The 26,751-nt window shown below is 32.4% G+C and overlaps 3 protein-coding genes across 3 annotated transcripts; all 3 read right to left on the bottom strand.

Moving 5' to 3' along the window:
* Positions 1–315: 315 nt before the first annotated feature.
* On the bottom strand, positions 316–7,079 carry LOC114389265. Its single transcript, XM_028349900.1, has 4 exons — positions 7,047–7,079; positions 4,254–4,331; positions 1,685–4,011; positions 316–696 (listed from the first exon to the last, which is right to left on the bottom strand). Exon 3 carries the CDS (start codon positions 3,943–3,945, stop codon positions 1,897–1,899), a length of 2,049 nt encoding a protein of 682 aa, XP_028205701.1. The 5' UTR covers positions 3,946–4,011; positions 4,254–4,331; positions 7,047–7,079; the 3' UTR covers positions 316–696; positions 1,685–1,896.
* Positions 6,806–14,092, bottom strand: LOC114389263 (TMV resistance protein N-like). The gene is made up of 8 exons (XM_028349898.1): positions 13,529–14,092; positions 11,967–13,071; positions 11,550–11,846; positions 10,647–11,441; positions 9,889–10,555; positions 9,344–9,562; positions 8,505–8,665; positions 6,806–7,170 (listed from the first exon to the last, which is right to left on the bottom strand). The coding sequence occupies exons 1-8, from the start codon at positions 14,014–14,016 to the stop codon at positions 7,048–7,050; spliced, it is 3,855 nt and encodes a 1,284-aa protein (XP_028205699.1). The 5' UTR covers positions 14,017–14,092; the 3' UTR covers positions 6,806–7,047.
* A 1,910-nt stretch (positions 14,093–16,002) lies between these two features.
* LOC114389264 (CDT1-like protein b) lies at positions 16,003–20,938 on the bottom strand. Its single transcript, XM_028349899.1, has 8 exons — positions 20,873–20,938; positions 20,588–20,770; positions 20,361–20,480; positions 20,014–20,239; positions 18,734–19,528; positions 17,514–17,715; positions 17,332–17,422; positions 16,003–16,254 (listed from the first exon to the last, which is right to left on the bottom strand). Exons 2-8 carry the CDS (start codon positions 20,749–20,751, stop codon positions 16,191–16,193), a joined length of 1,662 nt encoding a protein of 553 aa, XP_028205700.1. The 5' UTR covers positions 20,752–20,770; positions 20,873–20,938; the 3' UTR covers positions 16,003–16,190.
* Positions 20,939–26,751: the final 5,813 nt, after the last annotated feature.

Raw genomic sequence — 26,751 nt, 5'->3', positions numbered from 1 at the left:
TAAAAAGTAAAATTATTTTTTAGCATTAATAAATAAATATTAAATCATTATATTCTAAGAAAAATAATATAATAAAAATTCATACTTTTATGCAAAATTAATTTTTTTTATATAATCAATTTATTTATTTTTCTCTTCCTCATATAAATAAGCATTACAAAATCATGCGTGGCTTATTAAATAATTTTGATGAATTTTCAATAAATTTTAATGATAAATAAAAAAATTGTGATTAAAAGAGTTGTTTAATATTTCTCTATTCTACATATCATAAAAATGAATTCAATAAGAATAGTAATATTCTGACTAAGCATGAAACCAAATAACCTACACGCAATATTTTCATCAAAGACTTTCATCATATAATACATGCAATTTTAAAACATACAATTCATCAAACAGTGATAATAATTGTGGTTCCAATATTACATGAACTGCTGCACATGTAAACCAAACCTAGTAGAAACCTTATACACACAACTTCAATCTCCTTGGTTTCCATCAAATATAGCCATGAATTTCAAGGCAGAAAGAGGATTACATTCTCCCATCAAAGAATTCTTCACCCATCTTATGTTACCCTTTGTTTTCTGGTTCTGGTTCCTTTGCAATCAATGAAACCCAGCCTTCAAGCAACAGCTTATACACATGATCCTCAAAATTAAGCATGTGTACTTTTATTCCTTTCTCCACCAGCTGCACTTTTATAAACATGTATGCAAAGTTAATAATCACTTGTTTCCAGTCTTTTGTATTTATTTTTTGCTGCTTCAAATAGAATTACATGTTATGTTAGTGTCACACAATGATTGGGAGTTAATAATCCTATGCATTTTTCTCTAAAGTGTATATCTCTTTTAGTCTGTTTGTTATTTGTCCAAAAGAAGACATGCTATATTAATATAAGAACAGGTTCAGATTATTAGCCTTTTGAAGCATAAAATAATATGATATTAAAAAGCTTACCCTGTTATCTGTTTCTTCCAACAATTATGAATCATGGAAAAGTTACTATCTGTATTCTCATTTGCTTAACACCCTTTATGGTTCTGCTAGCAATCTTAGAACAGCCTAGAGACCTAATACGCAACAACTCAAGAAAAAGACCAGTAAATAAATAGAGACACAAAAAAAAGATGCATCTTTCTTCCGTAGACTAAGTGGTCAGAGTTGACACCGTATGAAACTAGGGTACTAAGCAGTGCCATTAGACTATTAAACTATTGTTTATGTTCTTTCAAACCACAATTTGGTATCAACTTGGGAAATTAGAACATAATTGTACCGGTTAGAGAAAAAGGGTGTCTAGAGTATAAATTATCAAGAGAGATCCTGTTACCAACTTTAAATGAACTCCGAAGGAGTGGTCTAGACCAAAGGTGAAGTTGATATGCTACCTAAAACGAGATTTTAGGATATTAAGTAAAATATGCAACACTCAACGCTGGTTAAGAGAAACATGAAAGCAACTTCAAATATTTGATCTGTCTCTGTGGAAAGCTAAGTTAATATCTAATGCCAGGTTCTAATAGTACCCCAAAACCTTTAGTTGAGAAACGAAAATTTCAAATAAACAAAGAAGGCAAGGACTCTGCTATAGTGCTGAGTTCTAAAAAATACAAGTATATCCAGTATTATGGTGCATTGCACATATTAGTAAAATCCAGGATCACAAAGCACTTACAAAATGCAGAATCACCATGCAGTCACTAACAAAATCCTGCATCACCAGGTCCATATCTATTGAATTTCAAGCATCACAAGCGTCCATTCGACAGAGCCAAAATTGAAGAAAAATCAGAGGATATACCTCTTCTGCATATCTGATAGGAGCTTGAATACCATGAGCCAGAAGAAGGTAGATGCAAGGTGAGAAATTCCAACGTGCACCCAAACTCAATAGTTCTTTAGTGATTTTTGGCTCATAAACCCCATTTTAACTCGGCCTTTCTTTTTCAGCCTCACTCTCCGGTGCGGTCGAAGGTTTTGCCACCAACGCAGCTTCTTCTGAGAATGTCCATTCCTTAACTGTTTCATCCCATCAAGCTTGAAAGGATTTGGTTTCTTTGAATGCCGGATGTGTCTCAGGACCCCTTCCGCAAGTCTATGAAACTGCCCGACATGGTTTCTCTGAGGCAACACTCTTGCAACAGCCCCTCTCCTTGTCTTGTCTACTTTATTTGTTGTCACCCCATGCTTGACTTTATGGTGGAAGACATTCTGCAACTGATTCCACATAGTATGTCTATGACCATGAACATCATCATCATGATGATGGTAATGGTGATGGTGGTGGTGGTGGTGAAAGATTAGTCCTAACTTATTTTTCAGCCTCCTTAGTCTTCCAACTGTTTCCTTAGGATTTCTTTCGCGGTGATGTCTATATGGTTTGAAACTGCCAAATCTACGAGAAGTACCACCTTCCTTCTTGAGATATGAGTTGTTGCTCTCTTCTGAACTTCCCTCATATGCTGAATCCACCATCATTGCGGATGAGGGATACTGTGTTCCATCTGGCAAAGAGTAGTCCTCAGAGTCACTACTACTATTGGCACTGCCTTGCCAAGAACTCAAGCGAAAAGAGTCAGAGTTTGAGTTTGCCTCCTCCAGTTTATGATCTTGTGGTAGAACCCTTGTCTTCCGTGGTTCAAGATGGCCAGTCTTATGAGTTATTCTTCTGTCCAAAACTCGAGAGTCTCTGTGTTCATGGGAACTTACCTTAATCTTACTGGATCTCTGGTCCAATAGAGTTGGCTTCATTACCATCTGATGAAGTGGTGGCTTTTCTCTCCCTGAAATAAGGGCCTCTGATCCTGCTAACTTCTGTGCATAGGAAGATTCAGAACCCTTTTCCTTCCGATTCTGATCAGTCTTTGACCAAGCCACTGGATTTAAACGGACCATACTTTCCCTGTTTGTTTTACTTACTAACATAGAGTGCTTCTTAGTATGCTCATCTTGATTCAAAGGGACCCTCAAACCTTGAATACACTCACTAGCTTGACTCCCAAAATAGGCATCACCGCTAACTAACCTTTTCAGTGACTTAACTCTATCTATCATAGCTATGTTTTGTACTGAATTTTGAATCCTATTCCGACTTCTCAACCACTCTCCTACCGATGCCTGCTTGGTACCAATCTGCTGTGGTATATCAATGCTCTTTGCAGATTCTGCACCATTATGATGCCAACGATTCTGATTTGCCATCTGACTCTGACTCAATGATCCATTTACAGCACAAAAGGGTTCCACTAATGCATTTGATGAAATAGAATTTTCACCCTTAGAACTTTCATTACATGTCTTCTGATTCACCAACCTACGTCCATCCAAGAGGGACTTTCCACTATTCATCTGACTTCCTGAAGCCCCATTGTTTCTCTTTATTACAGGACAGTCTGAATTTGCTGCCTCATGTGTAGTATGAAGACCTGCACTGTTCTTAGTGGAACCACTTAAATTTGAACAAAGTTGGAAAGCCAAAATCCGGGACTCAATTCTTTTGATTGCATTAACCAAATCATCAGAGAAATCACCCTTTTGATCCGGATGTTCAACCTGTTTGGCAGCATTAGAATCACTTTGAGCTTCTTGAATTCTACTCTGCAATGACATATTATTCTCTTCATTTTGCTCACCAGCTTTTGCATCAAACATTTGTAATGATTCTTCTGTGTTCTCACCATCGCCATATAAAGCATTTACATCATTATGCTGTTGCTTGTTAAGATTACTCTCTATGTTGGGAAAAATGCCATTGTCATTAGGTAGATTTGTTTCCTTGACTGAATTCTGTTGCATCACACTGCTTTCCTCACCTATGCTGCATAGTGTGTTACATTTTGTTCCTCCATCATCAGAGATGCAAAACTTCGACAGCTCTGGCAGTTCTTTCTTTGATAGTAATTTCAACTGAGGCTGCTCTTCCTTCACTGAAGTCATTTTACTGCAGGTTGGATATGTTACAGAGCTTTGAGAAATGTTGGCTGCCACTGGAGACTTTGAATCCTGCACAGCCACGCGTTTTTCATGTTCAAAGGATGTCTTAAGTAAAAGAAACCATATTCTTTATGTTGTTGGTATAAGACTGAGTTCAGTGGATGCTAGAATTTGAAGCATTGCTGTAAAAGTGCATATCATTCCTTTCATTCATTCAGGTCAAAAATAGAAGAAAAGAATCATGATCTCATCCCCAATTTTTTACTCCTAACAAAGAAGGGTCTCATTGTAAAATGATGAATCATATGCACCTTTAAACGAGTCTCAAAAACACTTTCAACAGCAACATCCAGCAAACATTTCAATAAAGCTCGTGCCCTATCAACCAACTGCCACAAACAAGAAAATATAAATCTCAAGATTTACCAATCAAGTAGCACTCAGATTTGTCTAACTAGCTATAAAGACTATTGATAGAATAGAATACAGCAGCAACAATATTGCAAAGGAGAATCACAAAACAAAATTCCTTCTAGAACAAAGCTCCCAAAACTGAATTTCAAAACGAGAATACTCTACTTCCAAGTATAGTTACACCTTATTAAATACTTTTACCTATTTAAAAATATTACATTATTTGCATCCTTTCAATGTGATGCTTATTTTTCCTTTTGGTAAATATTATCAGAGTTTAATTTTCATAGACTTTAAAAATCACTCTAAGTATGACTTTTTTATAACAAAAATCTATCAGTCTTTTTGTACAGGAAGTCGCATTGTTGAGTTAGTTGGGATATTCTATAGTTAATTTTCCAGTATGTTGTTAATCAGAAACAGCATATTATGATTTACTCAATTCAAAGAACAGTTAACAGCATTGATGTACCAACACTACATAAGGTCTTCATCATATTATAATTTGATTTAAAATGAGAAAGAAACCAACACTACATAAGGTCTTCATCAGTTAACAGCATGAAGAACAGTTTGTCAGTGTGAAGTAAGATAATGAAAGACATCAGTTAACAGCATGAAGAACAGTTTGTCAGTGTGAAGTAAGATAATGAAAGACATCAAATAAAAACCTAAAATCTGGACGTAGATCTAATGATTCGGTTATAAATGAAATAAGAGATCTTCTTAATAGTACGGACTGGGAACCAAAAATAGTGTGAGTATGAATTTTTTTATACTGCGGGAACATTTTTTTTTTCGATCTTTGATTTCTTATGGAATCACACTACACATCATTTGACAAAAAGAATAAGAAAATGAAAAGTATAAAGCACTGACATCCTTCGAATTTGAATTTTGCAATGAGAGGCTATTATCTTCAAGAAGTCTATACAAGAGTCTTATAGCGCGGAAATTGCAATGCGCTTCCTCAAATTCCATCACAGTGTGCTTCTGATGTTTGAATTCTAGCAAGCATTGTTGTTTTGGCTTCTATCTTGTGTTATAAATTGGTCGCCTGAAAGTTGAGGAAACTGCATGGGAGCGTTACTGAGCCTAAATAGTGACCAAAAATGAAAACAAGAAAAATGCAAAAGTACCTTCAGCATTGCGGTGAATAAATTTGTGGAAGAAGAAGAAGAAAGAAGGAAAAAAAAAAAAAAACAACCTGAACCCATGAAAGGAAGGAAACGAAAATGTGGCAGCAGTTGCAATTACTTGTAACTGCTACTTATGATGTCCCACATTTGAAAACTTGACACGTCATAAAAACTAATATTTACATTGAACTCTCAATTTTTCCCACATTGCCCTTGGCAGATCCATTGTCAATTTTGATCTGGCAGTTCTTCTTCATCGCAGTGCAAAATTGACAACGCCATTGTCTCCTTTTCTTTTTCATCGCATTGCAAAATTGGATTCCATTGTCAATTAAGAATGAAAAAGAGCACCTAATTGTTTCAACACTGGAAATTTCAATGAAAAAAACTGTTTTCTTTCCCCTATTAATCACTTTGAAGGATGTTATTGTTTTCCTTGAAACCCATCAAGTCAAGGTATTCCCAATTATGATCAAAACAAAGTAGAGGGTAATTACACACATTCCCTTGTTTGAATGCATTAACAACAACATCACAATTGATTTTTACCCAGAACCAAAATCCATCTTCCTTTTGGTAAACCCCCATATTTTTATCAGTAATCGTTAGTTTTTTTGTTAGCGGCAAGATCGAATCCACAGTATTTCCCTTCCTTCTTTCCTCCTTTTGTGATCCGTAATTGTTAGTTTTTTGTTGGTAAAAAATTGGTTAACTAATTTTGTTTTAGGCAGCTGTAGCTGTTTTGATGAGTTTTTGCAATCTCCTAAGGAGCTTTGTCATATTCTCCACAAGAACTGTCTATGAACTGTGTTTCCTCACCTTTCTTGGTCCAAATTTGGTCGTTAGTTAGGCCACAGTACAAGAAAAAGAATTAATTCTTATTTTTGCTAATTTATTCATGAGTTTAATTTCTATAGTGTCAATCAATAAAAAATGGCAGTTGTTATGAATTTTAATATAGTTATATATTATAAAAGTCAATAAAATTACCAAATTACCATATTTAATTTGTAAAGATGTTTACATTATCTTTGTTAGGAACAGAACTAAGCTAACTACACTGAAATACACTAATGGTTATCTTCATAGTTCTTCTCTGTCATTTCCATTCATTTAGTGCTTATTTATACGTATAATTGTTTGTCTGCTAGTGAGAATATTTGCCTAACAGAATTGCACTATTGCATAACAGAATTGTTCTAACGAATTCTGTTATGACCTATGCTAGGTTGTGTTGAAATGGCCTATGTGCTGCTAGGTGTGCTGATTGTCCTTGCTGTTGCTAACAATCTTGATGTAAAGCATAGTAGTCATAGCCATTAATTTTGCATTCATCTTTCCGAGCTTTGATAAAACGCAACAATTACCAAGCTATAACTTGCAGAAGAACAGGAATAGGCCTTACTTTCAACATAACAATAAATCAGTTCCAATAATAAGGAAGAAACAGATTATCGTAACTAAGAGGATTATAGCACACAAGCAGAATCGCTAATTGGTACTTCTCTGATTAGATTCAGATCCCATCACATGGGAACCCTTATCACTTACATTACAGAGTTTGTGTCGTTTGAGACAAATTGATCTTCTGGATATGCACAAGATATTCTAATTCCATTGGATCCCAAGCCATATTCGAGACATGTTGGTATTTCTTGCTAGGAACACGATCCTCCTATTTCATTGGATACAAAGTTACATTGTTAACCATGATATATATCTCATGTTTATTGTCGGTGTTCTCAAATAATTTTAAGATCAAGTAAACCAAATTTATTATAAATGTATAACTTTCTAAAGACAATCAGTATTTAAGATTAATTTGATCATGCTCACATTAATGTCACACGAAGATGTACACATGAAATATCTATTGCAATATATGTATAAGGTCTCATGTTATTTGAATACTGAGCTTCTCGCCTCAAGGTGTTAAAATTCTTTAGTAACTCAGCAGAACCTTTCAACTTTATTTTTATCTTAATAATAAATTACTACATATTGCAAGAGTCAAACATGCTCCTATGAACACAAATATTAAATAAAATTTATTTTACCAATATTCATTTGAAAAGAAAATAGTGAATCATCAGAATAAACATGTTTATCAAACCATAATATTTTATAAATATGGTACTTTAAAAAAAAGCAAGATAGAGAAAAAAACATACAGAACATTCCAATGCATATAAATTTGTTCGAATTTATGTGATACTGCATAGTGACATAGATTAAAAAGTTAATATGATGGTGCATAAATAGGTATTAGAGCTCACAATATGTAGAATATTAATGCACAAGACCAATATGCCGCGTGTTATTTAGCTGTGTTTTGTTCTCAGCAGTTAACTGTTTCTACAAGTTAGTTAGATGGAACTCTGCTAGTTTTAGTCGGTTAGATGATTCTTAGGATTCTGATAGGATATGCACTCAGTTGCGTCCTCTACTGGATGCTCTCTATAAATAACTGCACAGTGTATTATTTCATCATATATTGAATACTGGATACTTCAATTTTGTTATGCTTCATATAGTTGCAATTTGTGTGATATTGTTGGCTTCCATGGGCTTGTAAATATTTTTGTAAGTAGTAAATTATATTGTAAAGATTCATATCTGAAATCAGGTAACTGCAAATTTCAACTTACCTAATGTTATGTATTTTTACTCTTAAAGAAGTTGCTTGGTTGAGTTTACCAGGAGATTTGGAGTAAAAGTAACTTCTCTTCTACCTAAGGAATCATGGTTAGAATAAATTAGGGGTAAGAATTGAAATAAGTTTAGACGGTAAAAAATCCTTAACATTACCTTGAGAGTACTTTTGGTAACCCAAAGAACCTAACACTAATGCTTCGACAACTATCTGCACTAAGTTGTCATTTTCTACGCCCAAGCTGTTTGTTTTCTTGTCTCTTGAACCTCTGTTTTAATGTTCTTATTATTATTAAACTTTACATTTTTGCATCTTTATTCTAAAATATATCAATTTTCTTTATTTCATCCACTAACCTTTGCCATTGGTAATTGCTCCACCGGTGAGGAGGTTCTGTCATTGTCGTTTCCATCATTGCTGTTACATTCTACCATTTCACTCACTTTGGCTTCATATATGCCATTACAGCCTTCAAAGTTTTGTTTGATGGTGGAAGGTAAATGTTGCTCTTGCAAACCTGAAAATCATAAATCATTATGAGTACACCTTGTTCCTTGTCCATTTTTTTCTATTGCCATGTCAGCAGGGAATAGATTAAAAATTTATCATGATATGGACATTGAACACCAAAAGATTAAAAGTATAATTCCTCCTTTTTATTTCTAAGAGCTAACTTTTATATAACCTCAAGGGTGACTATTTTTGCAAAAACCCATTCATAATTTTTTACCATATTTTTTAGAGTAAACCAAAATTAAAGTAAAACATATATAAAAAATACAAATAAAAAATCTTGCAAGGATAAGGAATTTTCGTTTAATTCAATAGAAAGTCTTTTGCCACTTGTCTGAAATCCCTCAAATATCCTTGTAAAAGAAAACAAAATCTTTTTTCCTTAAACCAAATAGGCTGATGTATAAATAAAGAAAAAGTCAAAGATGAAACATAATATCTATTTTTCTAGCATGATGCAATGATGTAGCTCGTTGGGATTAGTAAATTGAACAGGTTATTTAAAATTATGAAGTTACAAACACAATGGTCAAATCAAATTTTACAAATAATCTTGTCACATTTTATTATCATATAGTTTATCATCTAATAGCAATGGATTTTCTCTTACAGTGTGAAGATAACATTTTATGATTAGTAATAGGGAAAGCACAAACAAAAGATATACCATAAACAAACTTACCTTGGACACTGGTGATGCATCTCCTCTGCCATGATACCATCAACTCCAATGATGGAGAAGAAAGCAAGGAAACCATTTCTCTGCCCCGCCGCTGCTGTAAATCCAATGAAGCCATTCGGCGTTGTTGCGATAAACCTAATATAGCCAATCTTTTTCGCTGCTGCACAAATTGTAAAACTCCCATGTCCAACCGTAAATTTTGTAATGCAATTTCATAACCTGTTGGGATAATAAATTTGAATAACTTGTTTCAAGTTAGTAAGTCAGAATACTGATTAAATCAACTGTTAAAAATAATGTTTTCTTCCTAATTCATCATCTAGAAGAATTTAAATTCTTCTAATTTACTTATACAAAAAATTGGCATGGAATCATTTATATTTCTGCAGGCAAAAAATTAATAATGCACCACAAGAGCACTCTAGCCCTGCTACTTGTTTCTGTTTCCTTTATTATTTAATTAGATGAGAAAAATATACTGGAAAAGAGAAATTAGTAATAGTAAAAGCACACAAAGAAAGAAATGCCATAAACGAATCCAATACCCTGGACACTGGAAGTGCTAGTTATTCCAGTTGAATTTGAATCCCAATTCATATTATTTTTGCATGCTTGAGGTGGAAGCAATGAAAATGACTCTCCGCCCTGTCTCACATGTGGTTTTAATGAAACCAAAGTGGTTTGCTGCTGCATAAATTGTCTATGACAATCAACTATGTCCACCAATCTTTGCTTCTCTTTAAAGGATGGTTGCTTATAAGGATTGGTGAATTGGACATCATCCATGCTACTTTCTGGTTTGATTACATGGAGTCCAGTTTGCTTGACAATCACATCCTTAGGGGTTGGTTCAATACCAATGGAAACCACCACATGATTCCATTCATTTTTTGTGAGAGGTTTATCTAGACACTCTCCGAACTTCATGTATTTTGTACCAATGATAAGTATATGATAATCTAATGCTCGGAAGTCTAAACAACACCTCTTTTCAGTTAACTGTGTCTCCATTGTGTTGCCATTGATGGTCATGATGGGTCTAAACAAAATAGAGTCCTTACCCATTGGTCCAATAACAAAACAGAGATCCATGACAGGGAACTTGTTACGAAACCAGAAAGATAATGATGGACCTATACTTTGTTGCTCAAACCACTCTGGACTCCTTGTTCCCGGCAAACAAAACATGGTGTTTCCAGTCTCATGTAGCTCCTGATAGTCATAAATAATGCATAAGTTTAGCAACATTAACTAGATTATCAATTATTAAATTATCAAATCAAAAGATACATTTAAAAGCAACCTGATTCAATAACATGGCTGTACAGCAGAAACTCAAGGATTTGCAATTTCCAGCCGAGAAATATTCTAAATTTGGTGGAATCCCTCTAATTTCTTGAAGATGCTCACAATTATCCAAATTAAGTAATATTAAAGAGTGACATTCTTTGATGCATTCAGGAAGAAATGTGAAGTTATTGCACGATAGCTCTAACTCTTTCACATTACTAAACCATGCTAAAACCATGGGAAAATATTCATCTGATAGATTGCAGCCTGAGAGACAAAGACAGTTTACATTTGAAGACATTGAGCTCACTTCTTCTTCATCCTTGTCTTGTTTTGGCAATAGCAACCCTTTGCATCCCAGAGCAAAAATCTGAGCCAGTTCTGGCAACATGACAATGCTAATCGGTAGCTGAACATTTCCACAGTCAACCAGCACTAAATCTCGAAGTCGAGCAAGATTTCTGAATGAAAATGGGAATTCTTTTAAAGGAGTGTACTTCAACTCAAGCTGTGTTATATTTTCCATCTTTCCTAAAATTTCTGGAAAACTCTCAAGACTTGAACAAGATGAAAGATCAAGTTGTTCAAGAGAGATTAACTTGATGGGTGGAAAACTCATAAGCTTGCCGCAACCAAAAGCACTCAAGATTTTAAGTTTATCTAGAAAACCGACCGAATCATGAATTGCAACTAAATTCTCACAACATTCAAATGTCAATTTTACTAAATTCTGGAGACTGGATATGTCAGGTATCTGGGTTAAACATTCAGTCCCGTCAAAATTTAAAACTGTGAGATTCATGAACTTCTGCAAAAGAAAAAACAAATAAGAACCAAATGAACAATATTCAAGTGAATTGTTAATATATATATATATATATATATATGATCATGCTAATAAACTCATTGCACATACCTTCGATATGCCAGATAACTCAAGTGATGTAAAACAACTTCTGGGTAATTTGCATATGGCAAGTTTGTTTGAATGAAAATCGGTTGGTAAATCCTGTAATGGGTAAGTCCACCATTCTAATACTCTTAAACTATTTGGAAGATGTGTGGGACCTTTTGAAAAATGAGAATTTCTAATAATTAATGTTTTGAGGTTTTCCATCTTCTTGAAGGCCTCTCCATCCCATTCTACATATGCTTCTTCGTCTTCTTCAAATAAGGGGAAATCCAAAGAGATTATTTCAATCTCACTAGTCCCCTGTCAAAACAGAAGGCACAAAAGACACAAACACAACAGTTATGTGAGCATACAATAGTCAAAGAGATAAATCAATTATCAGTGTTCAAAATAAAAGACGCAATAATCCATATATCTTACTGTATTTTCTGCTAAAACTTGAATTATATCTTTATGGAACCATAGCCTCCTGTGTTTTCCAAGCTCTTTCGGTGATTCTTGTCGATCAATTTCTTTACCCATAACCTCTATCAATTCATGAAGTGTCACACGGCCATTCTTAATTTTTATGAGAGATTTGTCAACCAACACTCCTATGCCATATTTCATGCAAACACCATAATGAGCACAAAGTATATCTTCAACCTCTGCCAATTCATATCCTTTCAAGCAACAAGCGATGTCGAGAAAAATTTTCTGCTGATCTTCTTCCAAAGCATTATAGCTTACCTTAAGTATATCTTGGATCCTTTTATTAGGAATTTTTTTATACTGTTCTAACGCAGATTCCCATTCTTTTATGCCTTTCCCAAACAATAGAGAACCTACAACTTCCAAAGCTAGTGGAAGGCCAGAAGCATAAGCCACTGCTTGGCTTGAAATGTCCTTGTAACATGGATCAACTTTGTCATCTTTAAAAGCATTCCAACAAAGCAATTCAAGTGATTCTTCCTCATTTAAATCCTCTACCTCATATTTTCTATCAACCCCATGACTTGCAAGCAAATGTTTGTCCCGAGTAGTTACGATGACTCTACTGCCAGAACCAAACCAATTAGGCCCTCCAACAGTTGCCCGCAGTTGTTCTAGTTTGTCAACATCATCAAGAATTAAAAGAATCTTCTTTCGCTGGAGCCTGTGCTTTATTATTGAAATTCCTTTACTAACACTTCCTATCTTAATATCCTTCTCTCCAACTATTTCAGAAAGAAGCATCTCTTGGAGATGTATTAACCCGTGTTTAGTAGCATTTTCTCTCACATCATCAAGAAAACATAAACCTTTAAATTGGTCTGCAATTGAATTATAAACTGCTCGAGCAAGTGTTGTTTTGCCCATGCCGCCTATTCCATAAATCCCTACAATGTGTACTCCAGTATCAGATTCAAATTCCAGAAGTGACTTTACTGTTTGTACTCGAGACTCCAGCCCAACAGGGTAATCCGCAACATGTAAAGGTGTACGGTTAATCTTGTTGGAGATCTCTTTAACTATCTTCCCAATAAACTCATGTTCATATTCATTTCTGCCCAATCAAAGAAGTTTTTGTGAAGTCACACTAAAATCACCATATTCATGTATTGACAAACGATAATTACTTCACTAGAATTCAGATTGTTAAACATGCAATGAAAAGTTTAATGAATATGTAATGCGAGTGCAAAAATTTTACATTATTAACCAATCAGAAATCATCATTGATATAACTTTTAAGACAGTTATTATGAAAGTCAACAAATGTACCTATATGATGAAACTTACCTTGACAGTATGACAGTTTGTAATTTGATACCAGGGTAAAAATCTTGTTACTGCATGTATTATTTACTCAAAATTAAAAGAAACAAATTGTAAACCATGGGTGAGACCACCAAGTGATCATGGTCCCGACCAATCTTGACCTTGACTATGTCACGTGGAGATTGATCGGGACCATGAACACGTGATTGTATTGGAAAATCTCGTGAAGAGGGGTACTATACCCAAGTTTGTAATGCTTGCCAGACACATCAGCTGCTTGGTTAAGAGCCATCTTCCATTTCTGCAACCTCTCCATGTTCTCCTTGAGGTTTTCCTTGCTACTTGTGAACCTTTCCTCGTGCATAGCCAACGCTTCTCCATAACTCCCAGACTGATGCCGCACATGACAAGGATCCACATCATAAAAAATGGGAAAAATCAACCGACCCTTTGCCTTAACACACTCCATGATTTTAACAAGTTCATCTAAGCAAAACGAAGAAGATGCATAGTTCTTAGAGAACACAAGGATGGCCATCCTAGACTGTTTAATGGCCTCAACAAGTGCCGGTCTAATTTCATCACCTCTTTGAAGCTCCTCTTCATCAATGAAGGTATGGATTCCCCTATCACTTAGAGCATTATAGAGATTGCCAGTAAAACCGTAGCGAGTATCAGAGCCTCTGAAGCTGAGGAACACATCGTAGCTGAAGGATGCTGACACAGTCATGAGAAGAAAGCTTAGTATGGATGGAGTGATGAGTCTTGATAGTTAGACAATAATGAAGAACAATCTGCTGGTAAATGAGAACCTGAAAAAAGCTAAATGGTAAGTACTAACTACTAAGTAGCAAAGCCAAGAACATGACAATTCACAAAGTCAACTATTGTTATAGAGATTTCTCATTAACATCAAGTCAGCAATCATCTTCGGTTAAAGAACCAACAATCTGACACGCATGTTGAAATTTATGGCTTACAATTTTTTTAAGGATAATGGTGGAAGAAAACGAGAATAAAAACAAAAATAAAAAATAATAGGCGTGACAAATAATGTGATAAAAATGAAAATAGAGATTAAAAAATGGGTTGAAAATAAGATAAATTTGAACACCAAATTTTTTTTATTTTCATTATTTTTATTTAATTGTTCTAATAATTTGGTTTTCTTTAGTTAACTTGGTTTTAAAAAATAAAACAAAAACAAGACTTAATTAGATTCTTAATCTCATAATAGTGTTTGGACAGTTGACCGTGTGAAAATTGCCCACACGGCATGGAAAAGTCTATCTGGAAAGATTGATTTTGCGTACAAGTTTGAAAGTCGCGTAACGAAATGTCATTATTAAAATTTGATCCAAGGGGCAACAATAAGGTTTCCAAGTTCATCTTTAAGATCTATTTTATATATATTATTTTCAAGTTTGTCTTTAAAATTTATTTGATACTAATAAATATTAATTTAGTTGATAAGAAATAAATTAATATCTTATAAGAATAAGTTTGATTCTCATTGTTGATATGAAAATCTTTTTATAAGTATTTTATAAGCCATAAGTAGGGGTTCTATGTTCTGTATTCAGTACATATGGTGCTGGTTATTATGTAGGGATTGGTAGAATATAGGTTTAAATATATTTTAGGATTTTACAATTTATGTTTTTTGTTCTTGTAGATCTTTTTTTTTTTAGTTTTTGTAAATTATGTTTGTTTTGTTTTTAATTTTTAAATAGATAGTGCTTTAAATAGTGAAAAAGTATTACCTAAAGTGTCATAAATATAAAAAATAAAACAAACATAATTTGTTAGAACTAAAAAATTATTTTGCAATAACTAAAAAAATATTAAATTACAAGAACTAAAAAATATTTAAGAATATATTAGCTTGTGTTGTCGGTTGGTGTAGAAGATAGTACCATAGGCACCTTTGTACATCCTATCAGATGATAGGTATGCTTGTTTTGTAAGGTTGGGTATTCCTTGTATTTATATACTATTTTTCAATGAAATATTATTTTGCTGATATTAAAAAAACATGTTTTAAATTTTGTGCAAAACTGGTAAGAAAAAAAATCTAGCCCCCCCCCCCCCCCCCCCCACCCCCTTTTAAGAGATTCTATGAAAAAACATGTTTTAAATTGATTCACTAATTTATTTTTGAGTTATTGACTCACATTATGACTAAGTTAAACACATTCAAGATTTTTATAACATTGTTTTGTAAAGTAGAAAATTTAAATTAATAACAAATTATTTTAATGTTAATTCTCTAAAATATAAAAATTATATTTCAACTGAATAATTAATTAAGAAAAAATATTATTGATTTGAATTATTATAATATTAACATTTTCTATTTTGGGTGATTTTATTGGGTAGAGATATTATATAATTACAGTAAGAAGATTCAAAAATGAAATTTCAAATCCTGTATTTTTTTTAAATGATCCTTGCCATCGATTCTTTATTCAACGGCTAAAAAATCTACAATTCCGTGAGCTTGGGCTTCTGGTGCTCCTGATTTTAATTTCTCAATTTTGTTCCTTGTATTTTTTAATTTACTAGATTTTTTTTAAGGGAAATTGTTCAATTATGGTAATAATGTCATGTATACATTTTTGCTTTAAGCACATTCTACTGTAACAATTTAACACACTACGTAGATGAAGGAAAAAAATCGTGAGGTGTGGTTTATAGTTGCGAAAAAAGGAAAAACTAAAGCATAAAGATGCGTTAAATTACTACATTTAATATGTAGAACACCAGCTTTCGACATCGGTCAAATGGGATTCAAAAACAATTACGAAGAAATCCAACATCTAATTACAAGTATTAAAGGCAGCAAAAATTAACAGAATTATAAATCGTATCCTATTCAATTATCAGTCAGTAAAAACCCTTCTCTCAAACAGTCTCGTTGCTGGAAAGCCTTGATCGTACTGAGCCCAAATCTGACACTTTATTGATACTGCAAATGTTCAAGGGGATTTTAACTCAGAATAACACCAAGAATAAATAGCGTACCGTTCATTAAAAGAGAATAAGACGAACATGCATTAACAGATATAATGAACTGAAAAACAAAATAATGGAGGCTGCATGCATACCACATTCATTTGGACCACCAATAAACTCTGGTTATTACAGCAAGCCATTCTTTGCTAATGGAATTGCTAGCAAGCAGTTTATACAAGGTAAAAATTATGTAATAGATACTCAACCAACATTAGATAGACTAAAAAACAAAAAAAAAAAACTCCATGGCCTAGTTTGTGTAACAGGACTAACATGGCATTTGCTGATGCTATTGTTAATGTTCAATGCAGACACAGCAAATTATTCACTGCACAGATAACAAATAAAAAAAGTAGACATCTTCATGTTTGAAAAAAAGAAAGTAGGCATTTTCAATGATTTTGTGCAACGAAATCATGTGAAGACAGGAATTTCGCTGTTAGATGTATAAATATATACATTGGATTTCAATTGCTATTGACAATGCTAACAATTCAAGTCTAGGATGATGTTACAACATAACACTCGGGCAATTAAATTATCCCTTCCCTATTATCTGCATGCTACAGCCGGACATGCTTCCTAGTTCCTACGATGTCCTTGTTCCAAATCCTAACCATTACTTTGACTAAAAGCCAACAGCAACAAAATTGAAAATTATTAACTTGTAAAAAGCATAAAAATCATATGCAGCTGTTCATGGGTAGCTCAAGACAGTTTTATATCTAAATATGACCCCTAACCCAAGAGCCCTTTGAATTTGAAGTGTAAATAATGCATACCATTAACATTTTCCTAAGTCCTAAAAACTACATCGTATGATGTATTAATGAAAGCATAAGTGGCTCAACATTTCTTTAATTTTAATATCTATACCAAACATTGCAACTAATCATTTTCCTAAGCAGCACCTGCCTACTTTCATGTTAACCCTCGCCCCCCAACACACACAACAAAATAAAATTAATTCTAACTTAATGGCCTACAATATTTAATTTAGATATGATCAACGTTCCTAAAAGGGACTCACCAGTACACAGTATCTCCAGTAGCAACCAATTTCTTGCAGATCCAGTCTGGCACCAACTTTTCCAGATACTCAATTTGTTCTTCAACTTCTCCTACAGCAATGAGAATATTAGTTGGCTACAGTTTATTGATAACAATCAACAAGAAACCATGTATGTTGTAAACAATAGTGCTAGAACATACTAATCTCAACAAAATCCAAAGTGTTCATAAGTATCTTATGCTGGAGCTCCTCTTTTGTGATTGGAATTCTTTGAACAGATTGAAATATAGAGTGTATCACATTAACCAGATTCAGCAATGGTGAAGGTTTTTTGTGCTGTGTATCTAAATCAGCTTGCTTTTGGGTAATTTTCTCAGAAGCATAACCAAGGCTCTCTTCTGCCTGCATTGAAAAGCCAAGTTACAAGAAAAAAATCACTTTCATGAGAAAAATAAAATAAAATTCACATAGAAAATAATTGAAAAATTGATCATGCATTTTCAAAAAGAATCTTTAAGACCGCTGAACATGTTCAAAAGATGCCGTAAAAAGTACAATAAAGATCTTCCTGAAAACTAATAGTGTGGATTCTCAAAGCTAGTCAAGTGGGTGGGTGGAGGCAGACTCAAAAGAAGGGATACTGTCATAACTATATATATGCAAGGTTATAATAACCATTGGGTATTAACATTAGGCAAAAATTCAAAATGTATGGTAACAAATAACAATTATCATAAATGCACAGCACAAGCATACACTTGTATCATGATTCATGAATACATAACAGATTTGAATGGCACCATGAGGGAGGAGAATAGAATGCAAAATGAATAAAAGGTGGTGGCATCACCTAGTGGGATAAGGCTTAATGTTAATTTTGCCATCGTTGTTGAATAATGGGTGGTTGGTAAATCCCCTGTTGTCAATCCAAAAAGAGAAAGAAGGAGCAATCACCAAATTTAATAACCATCTTCATTATAAATAAAAGGAACCCAGTGGAAGTTTTTTATTTGCTCTTTTAATAACAGAACTTCAGAGGGTGCTTTGTTCCACAAGCCATTAGTACACCCCTACACCCTGTGAACACCCTATTTAATAAATTAACTATATAGATTACAACTTCTTTATGAATAAAAGCTAATATCTTCAAATGACTATCCTGATGTTTACAGTTCCAATCTTTCAAACATTTCTCACTCCTTATCTTTATCATTATCTTGCCAGTTGTCATAAACATCTCATTTATCCCACTTTTTTCATGTATGCATGCATGTGAGCCCTCCTAAATAGTTAGAGTTTAGCATTAACTATTACAATATTAGAAAAGAAATTGTTTCATATGAAATGGAATAATTAGTGACTGTTAAAAGGATGATATGAAGAATCACTCAAAAATTCAAACATGTGTGAGATGTCATACCTCCTGAGGTGCAGAAACAGAACCAAAAGAGTTGCAATCCTCAGAACATCCTCTGCTAGATTCAGGGAAGCTATCAACTTCATGCAGAGCTCTGATAGATTCTAACTTGTCCATTTCAATGCCCAAGCCATCATTGTCCTCCATGAGGGAAAAGTCAAGCACTCTTTTTGCTGGCTTATAAGATGATGTTGACTTTTGGGTAGGCATGTCCTGAAGCTTAACATCAGAAATGGGCAATAATCTCGCAGGTGCTGACTGGGCAGGTGTCTCTGCAATAAAACTATCAGCAGCACAGGAGATATTTTTCAAATATGGGCTTTCAGAATCACTGCATGTAACAGAATGGGGAGGGTGGATCATATGTACTGGTGTATTAATAACACTAGGTTCAAAAGACATAGAAAATGATTCCTTCTGGTGCCCTCTTTCCATAATAGGATTAGCCACATCATCATATAATGGTACGCATTCTTTCTGCAGTGTTTTTTCACTTTCTTCATTATCCAGAAAATCAAATGCATGAGATGATGGAGAAGTTTTTGTGGGTAAAAAACACTGAGCCTTTTCTGCCTGGTCGGTATTATTCTTCCTAGAAAAGTGTCTACTGAAAGATGGATACAATTGCAATTGCTCTGGCAACATTTCAGTTTGATTGGAAATTGAAAAAAGTTCCGTTGAAGAATTTACATGCGGGGATTGGCCAGTAAATTCTTCAACATGTGAATCTTTACAATTCGATCTACAAGATATTTTGCCAAAGGGTTCTGGCAGTGGGGCCTCTGGAATGTCAGCAACCTAACTCACAACAAAATCAAAATAATTGTCAACATGAGTTCTTTTGGATCAAGCACACTTTCAAATTTTTCGAGCTAACTAAAAGAATAAAAGCATAGTCGAGTCTGACCCAAGGAAAATCAGTTATACAAAGGTAAGCCTAACCACAGAATCTCAGATAGCTCCTCTCATATTACCATCAACCCATTTTTAAATGAGGATAACATGATACCACGCAGTATGTCTTCATCATAGAGTACAATGCAGATAATCTAAATGTCCACAATAGTAATCTTGATCCACAATCAATGATTCCAGAACATCCTCACATTAAAGTTAGGACTGACAACTGCAAGCACTTAAAAATTAATAACACACGACAGCTAACGATTTAGATTAAATTGTCAACATGGCATAATTTGTTGCTTTCTATATATATATATATAGAGAGAGAGAGAGAGAGAAAATAAAATTGACAAGGATAACAACTAAGAAAAAAAAACTACCTCAGGATGCATATCAAAGAAATCAATCAGCTTAGATTTAAAATATCGTCGAAGAGCCAGATCAGCAGAGTCGCCAGAGCAATCTTTCACAACCTCAAATTTCAAGGTGATCTTCATATCAGGTACCATACACAAGCTTTTCTTATCATGAACAAGCACCTTATCAATACACACACTTTTAGGGAGTATATACTTCATCTGCGCAAGATGAGCATGGGAGAATTTCCTGAAAACAAAATACTAAACTCAATTCCTCACCCATCAATCAAAAACTCCAAGAGAATGGAAATTCATAACCATTAATTAATTTAGGGCATTTAAAGAATTTTTAAAAAAGAAACAATTACCTCTTCGAAAGAACTTCGACCTGGCGGCAAACATTTTGAAAAATTGGAGTCTTTTTACACAGATGCAGCAATCTGAGTGAACAACTCATGTGACCAAACAAATCAGCAAGCGTAGAGTATCTGCAAAAAAGAAAATTAAAATACAACTCAACTTACAAAAACTAAAAAAGCAAAATTTCTACCAAATTTTAAAGAAAAAATGCAAAGAGCAGAATTAGGGCAGGCACTTTTCAGGAAGGTTGGTTTGTCCCTCTCTGGATTTAACGGTTAAGGGTTCCTTGTTCTTCTGTGGAGTGGGGCATACGATTGATTCATCAACTGTTTTGAGAACCTTCTCGCACTTGAAATCCGAAGCAATTTTCGCCAATTCCTCGCACGCATTTAGTTCCATTCTGCTATAGCGGCGAAAGCTGTAATGAATTGAAGAAAAAACAAACAGTGAATGAATTCGAGAAGATTTCAGCGTGGTTGCATTGGAAGGAAACGGTGAATTGATGAAGAAAAGCGGTTACCTGATGCAAAACCCTAGGTGAGGTGAGTTCACTATGCTAAACTCGCGAGGGAAAAGTGTGTATTCAAAAATCATTTTTTTTTTTGGTGTGTTATTTATATACGACTAAATATGATCGTTGACCGTGTAAAAGGTAACTGGATGAGTAAGTTTATTTACTTTTATTATTTATTTAAATTTTAAATTAAAAATTGTGTTATATTTGCAATTTATATAAAGTTTAAATATTATATAGAATTAAAAAACTTTTTTAATTCGATATGTGCTAAGTAGTGTGAAAAAATTTGGCACGAATTTTGCATCCACTGAAGTATCTAAGTCATTAGATATATAGACTATCAAGTTATAAAAGAAATAAAATTGCTGTAAAAAAAGAAATAAAATGAAGCTTAATTTTGACGAAAATCTTATATCATGTTCTTTTCGTACACATGTTGGTTTCGATTAATATTTCTCTTTGACGAATATCAAGAGGGACCAATCTAATTTGTTTACCATTTATTCAACAGTAAATGCAGTTTCCATTTCAGCGTACGTGCGTGCAAGTTCGTTTATGCATAGTAACCAGATTAAATTGAATAACAATTGTATAGGTTTGGTAAGTGACCAAATTAAGTAAATTAAAATAAAGATTGAACCATATGTAGGTCTATATTCTAAAAGAAAAAACATGTGTAGGTCTACATAAAGATTAATTAAGATAGCATTTGCTTAATGTGCTAGAGTAGTATATATGGTATATACATGAACTTGATTGTATGTTTAAAATATTTTAACAATATAATAGAACATATCTTGCGGTTAGAAAATAAAACAATAATCTTAATTTTATTTAAAACAATAAATTTAATAAAATAAAAAAAATGTTGAGAGAATCCCAACGTGTATAACCTATCCATATATATATATTCACACTACCTGTATATAACGGTGTTGAGAGAAAATCAAACATGCATCTGTATAACATTTCTATATATCCCACAAGCGAGTACATAAATATAAATTTCTTTGACACCAGACCCTATGTCCTGCGCTTCTTGCTCCGTTTGTACCCTGCAAATATTAAAAATAGCAGCAGCAATTCATGACAGGTCCCTCAATGCAGCATATAAAAAAAAACATATCAACTATTTCATCAACACTTATTATTATTATTATTATTCCTATCTTTTTCTTCACAATTATATATCATAATTATATTTTCTGCTAGCTATATATCCTTTGTTCCTTTGTTTTTCCTCTTCATGTATCATTTAGTGTTAGGTGTTAGTAAATTATTCTCCTTAATTAGTATAATCACCATATACATGCATGGTGAATGTTAAAATGAAAAGTTGATCGATCCCCATGCAATAAAATAACACCGGGATCAATTTGAGTCCATCTTAGATCAATATCTCTTCTTATACTCTTTAGCTTTCTCCTTTGGGTATATATATGACAAGTTAGTAGGTTTGTTTGACTAGATAATGACAAGTAATAAATAAATAATAGATAGAAATTAAGATTATAAAAACATTAAATAAAATGAGAAGTAACCATGCTAATTAAATTAAATATAAATTCCAACGTTTAGGAACTTTAGGAATTTGGGCTAAAAATTAAGAAAAAGGGTCGCAATCCATAAATTTGGGGGAGTTAGTGAACTAATATAAAACTTATAACATATCAAAAGTAACGAATTAGACAGACAGAGATCAAACAGCTTGTTTTACTAATTAATTAGTCTAATTTGTGGTCTTACTCTGAGCAAGAGTATGCATATCATACACTTTCCAATGCTAACGACAGCCAACATGAAGATTATTCTCAAAGCCTTGTGTCCATCAATTTATATGATTTTCTTCTTTCACGTCATTTTCCTTATAGAATTACGACGATATTCAAATTTGTACAGATCAAACAAAGTATAAATTGACACTTTTACATATTTATCATTCACTCACTCCCCATCATTTATTGACTTTGATTTATGGACATCACCATGATGTGTCATTCATTTGATCTTTGAAGGAAGTATGTGTTTGAAATGAAAAATGTTTGACTGATATTTAAGTGTTATCTAACATCTAAAAATCAACCGAGGAAAAAAAAAAAGAAAAAAATATAAGTATATATAATAAAATCTATGATGTGATAGAAAAAGAGATCAAAAAAATTGATGAAATATTTAAAATAAAGAGTAATTAATATATCATTATTCATTTGAAATTAACATTGTTTACAAAACTGAAATGTGTGAAATATAGCTTTTCCTTTCGAAAGGAGAGGAGTGGCAAAGTGAGAACCGGAACAAAAATGAGCCACTATATATAATGCTTATTATCTAAGTAACTTGCATATGCATGTTACATGTCACGTGTATTGTTTGCCAAAGACAAAAAAGCTTGTCAGTTGTGTCATGTGTATTTTTTTTAAAGCTATACACTAGTGAAATAGTGATGACTGATGAGTCATAATATTCTGTGATACAAATGTATATAAGTGCATATACAATATGCATATCATAACTTAAAGAAAAAAATAATATACATACATATATGTTTAAGAACTAATATCACATTTACACTTTATTTGGGCTGATTATTAGTTTTATTTATTTTTTAAATAAAACTAGTTTTTAGTTTCTAATTTGAGGATTTTTTATTTCTGGTTTTAAAAGTTAAATGTCAATCTTACAATTTTCTTAAAAAGATAAAAAAAAACATGTAGGACTCTTTACATGAAGTTGTGATAAAAGGATCCAGAGCAAGAGTATAATAAAATAGAATATAAAATATTTTAGTGGCTTTTGTGAGTTAAACTCATATTGGATCATGATTAAACATGAGAAAAAATAAAATTTAATTTGTGATCAAAATTTAAAATTTAAGGCAAATAATTCATCGGGGAAGTTCAACTTGTGTACTTGGAAGTTATAGTGAGTCAAACTAAAAAATCCACATTTGATTCCAGCTTCTAAAATGAGACCCAAGTCAAGCTTGACTTGTATTAGTTTTTTATGGATTAAGCATAGATTAGGGCATAATCAAACTAGATAAAAGGCTCACATTTAACTCATGCATGCACAAAATTTAAGCATCAAGTCCTATATTTCATTAGGCAGGTTCCAAATTAACTACAATAATGAATATGGACAACTCTACATATTTGCACAATTATGAAAAATTGATGTTTTCTTAAATGATTTTTGATGTGTAAAAAATGCGCTTAAGGGAAAATATATATTTCTAAACGAATAATAGACTAAATTTTGTACAGAAATGACTAATGTTGGCTTCTGAATAATTAAATTCTATAAGTAGTTTAAATGAATATAATGAGAATGAATTTTGTCAAGTAGCCATAAAAATAATAACACAAAGCGAAAAGTTATAGTGTGAGATTTAAGAAATAAAGAGGCTTAGGATTGTAACTTCAAATATACCTTCAAGTTTTCCCAAAATCCTAGTTTAATTGAACGCTAGATTAATCTTCAATTACTAATCATCTTCTTAAAATTACTAATTAACAAGTATTTTTTCATGGTCAGACAAAAGTCTTGTGTGTTAGGCTCAATTAGATTGAGCTTAAAAGATATTGATTTAATGTATTTAAAATTTAAAGTCGATCTAAGTCTTACATTTCATTGAACAAATTTAAATCAAGTTGATCACAAATTCAATGTTGGTCATTATTTATAACAAATGTGGATCATATAAAATATATATCATATTTAATTCCTATTCATTTTGTCACATTTAACAAAGATTAAATTAACGATAAAACAAACTAGGTGAGAGTGAAAAAAGATGAAAGAAAATATCTAAAGATACAAAACAATTTTTAACAACATTAAATTAGAACTACAAAACATTTTTCCTATTTTTAAAAATGAGTTAAAATAATTTTAAAAGAAATCTAAAAATCATTTCATCTCCTTCTTTTGATTTTAAATTTAAATTTAAAATAAAAATTAAAACTTACAACTACCTCGTATGGCTTTAAGTTGTTAATTAATTAGTATATTTATGTTTGAGAAGATGCCGTTCCTAATTGTATTTTAACACTTTTTGTACTGTTAGCATCTAACACACGTATTTATGTTACTTTTCTCCAATTTTATTCATATTGTTGTTGTTTTTTCTGAATTTTTCATATTGTATTTGTCGATGTGTGGATGAAAACCCTCCTTTGCACAAATGTGGTCCTTAAAATTCAAGTAGGGTGTGCCAATGAATTGGTTTTGCATTTTTAAAGGTCAAACATCAAATTTCATTAAAGTTTTTTTTATTATAAAAGTTTCAATGTCGCTCTCTCATTTTGACGTCTAATAATTAGTCCAATGTTGGGACGCAGCACCAGAGATCGGAGTATATATATCCATTTCATGGAGAAAATTCGTATATTAGTTTTGAGCAATAACTTGAATTCTAATTCATGACTTTTCTCCTAAAACCATTGCACAACACAAGACACACTAATCCAAACAATTTTGAAATTATACCTTAATTAATCTCAATTTTTATCTTCTTTGTTTCATTCATTTCTATTTCTTTCTTCCTATTTTAATAAATATCCAAACAAAATGAAATTAAAAAGAAGGGTGGCAAAAGGTAAAAATATTACTATAATACTTAAACGACACTGCTGTTGTGACTCGTGAAATGTGGAAACTTGTTTCTGTTACCACCGTTTTATGGCCGCAAGTGTACAATTAATATGGCTTCTATTAATTTGATTGCGACGAGGAAAAATAGCACAGCAATTCTATGCACGGCATATAACCTACGAGGACGCGTAATAATAATGGCAATTATGCTATGGATATGTACCTTTGTTATTACGTAAAAAATTAAATTAAAATGTAGTAATTAGAATTTAATTATAATATATATATATATATATATATATATATATATATATATATATATATATTAACACCGCAAAAATGGTTTCATTGTAATCTAGCTATAAAACTATAAATTTTAATATATGATAAGATTATTAGCTTTTGTAATAGTTCTTATTTAAGAAGTTATATCCAATTAAATTGATTTATATTTAATTTAAAATATAAAAATATTTACACTAATGTCAAAATAAAATTCTATTTTAATGACTTTATCTAACTCAAATATAATTGTCTTTTTTGTAAAAATAACCTTTAATTAGGTATAATAAAATTAATCTCTACACAAATAATGCTAGTTAGCCGTAAAAAAAAAGGAGGATGTCACAATAGCCCTAAAGAGGACATAATGAGGAGGCAACCCAAAATTTAAATATAGGTTTAAGGAGAGACTTATCCAAGGGAGATATGTGTGGACCATCGTCCCTCCCTCACTTTAGGGGATAATTATACCACACTAGCATAATTTCATTGCACCATTAATTGTTCTCCTAACCTTAATAGTTCAATAATATTAACTTAAAGCAACAATAAATCTTGAGAATGGTATATACGTTAGGGTAAATATAGAACTTGGGACGTGTACCTAAAAATGGGAACAATTTTGAACTTTTTGAAGGAAAACCAATGTAGAACGCACAAGATTGAGCGCTGGAGCAGGTGATAATTTTTTTATATATTAATTTGATAACTTTTTTATTGTGTTTTTTTTAATCATTTAAAACAAAAATAATTTTTATTTTGATGTATAAAACCATTTTTTTGTGAAAGTTATTATTTGTTAGGTGTTAGATATTTAAATAACTATTTTTTTAAGAAAGATAAAAAATAAATATAGGATTGAAGAAAATAGAGAGGATGAATTTATCTTCTGCGGTTTTGATGAGTGGAAATGAAGAGGGATGAGGATTAAATTTATGAGACCCACCCAATGAAAAATTAATTCACACTAATGAACCACAAAATGGGAAGGAGGTAATGGTGTCTTG

This window comes from Glycine soja, chromosome 16 (genome assembly GCF_004193775.1).
Source record: "Glycine soja cultivar W05 chromosome 16, ASM419377v2, whole genome shotgun sequence".
Taxonomy (NCBI): Eukaryota; Viridiplantae; Streptophyta; class Magnoliopsida; order Fabales; family Fabaceae; genus Glycine; species Glycine soja.
This window is presented reverse-complemented; position numbering and strand designations above follow the sequence as displayed.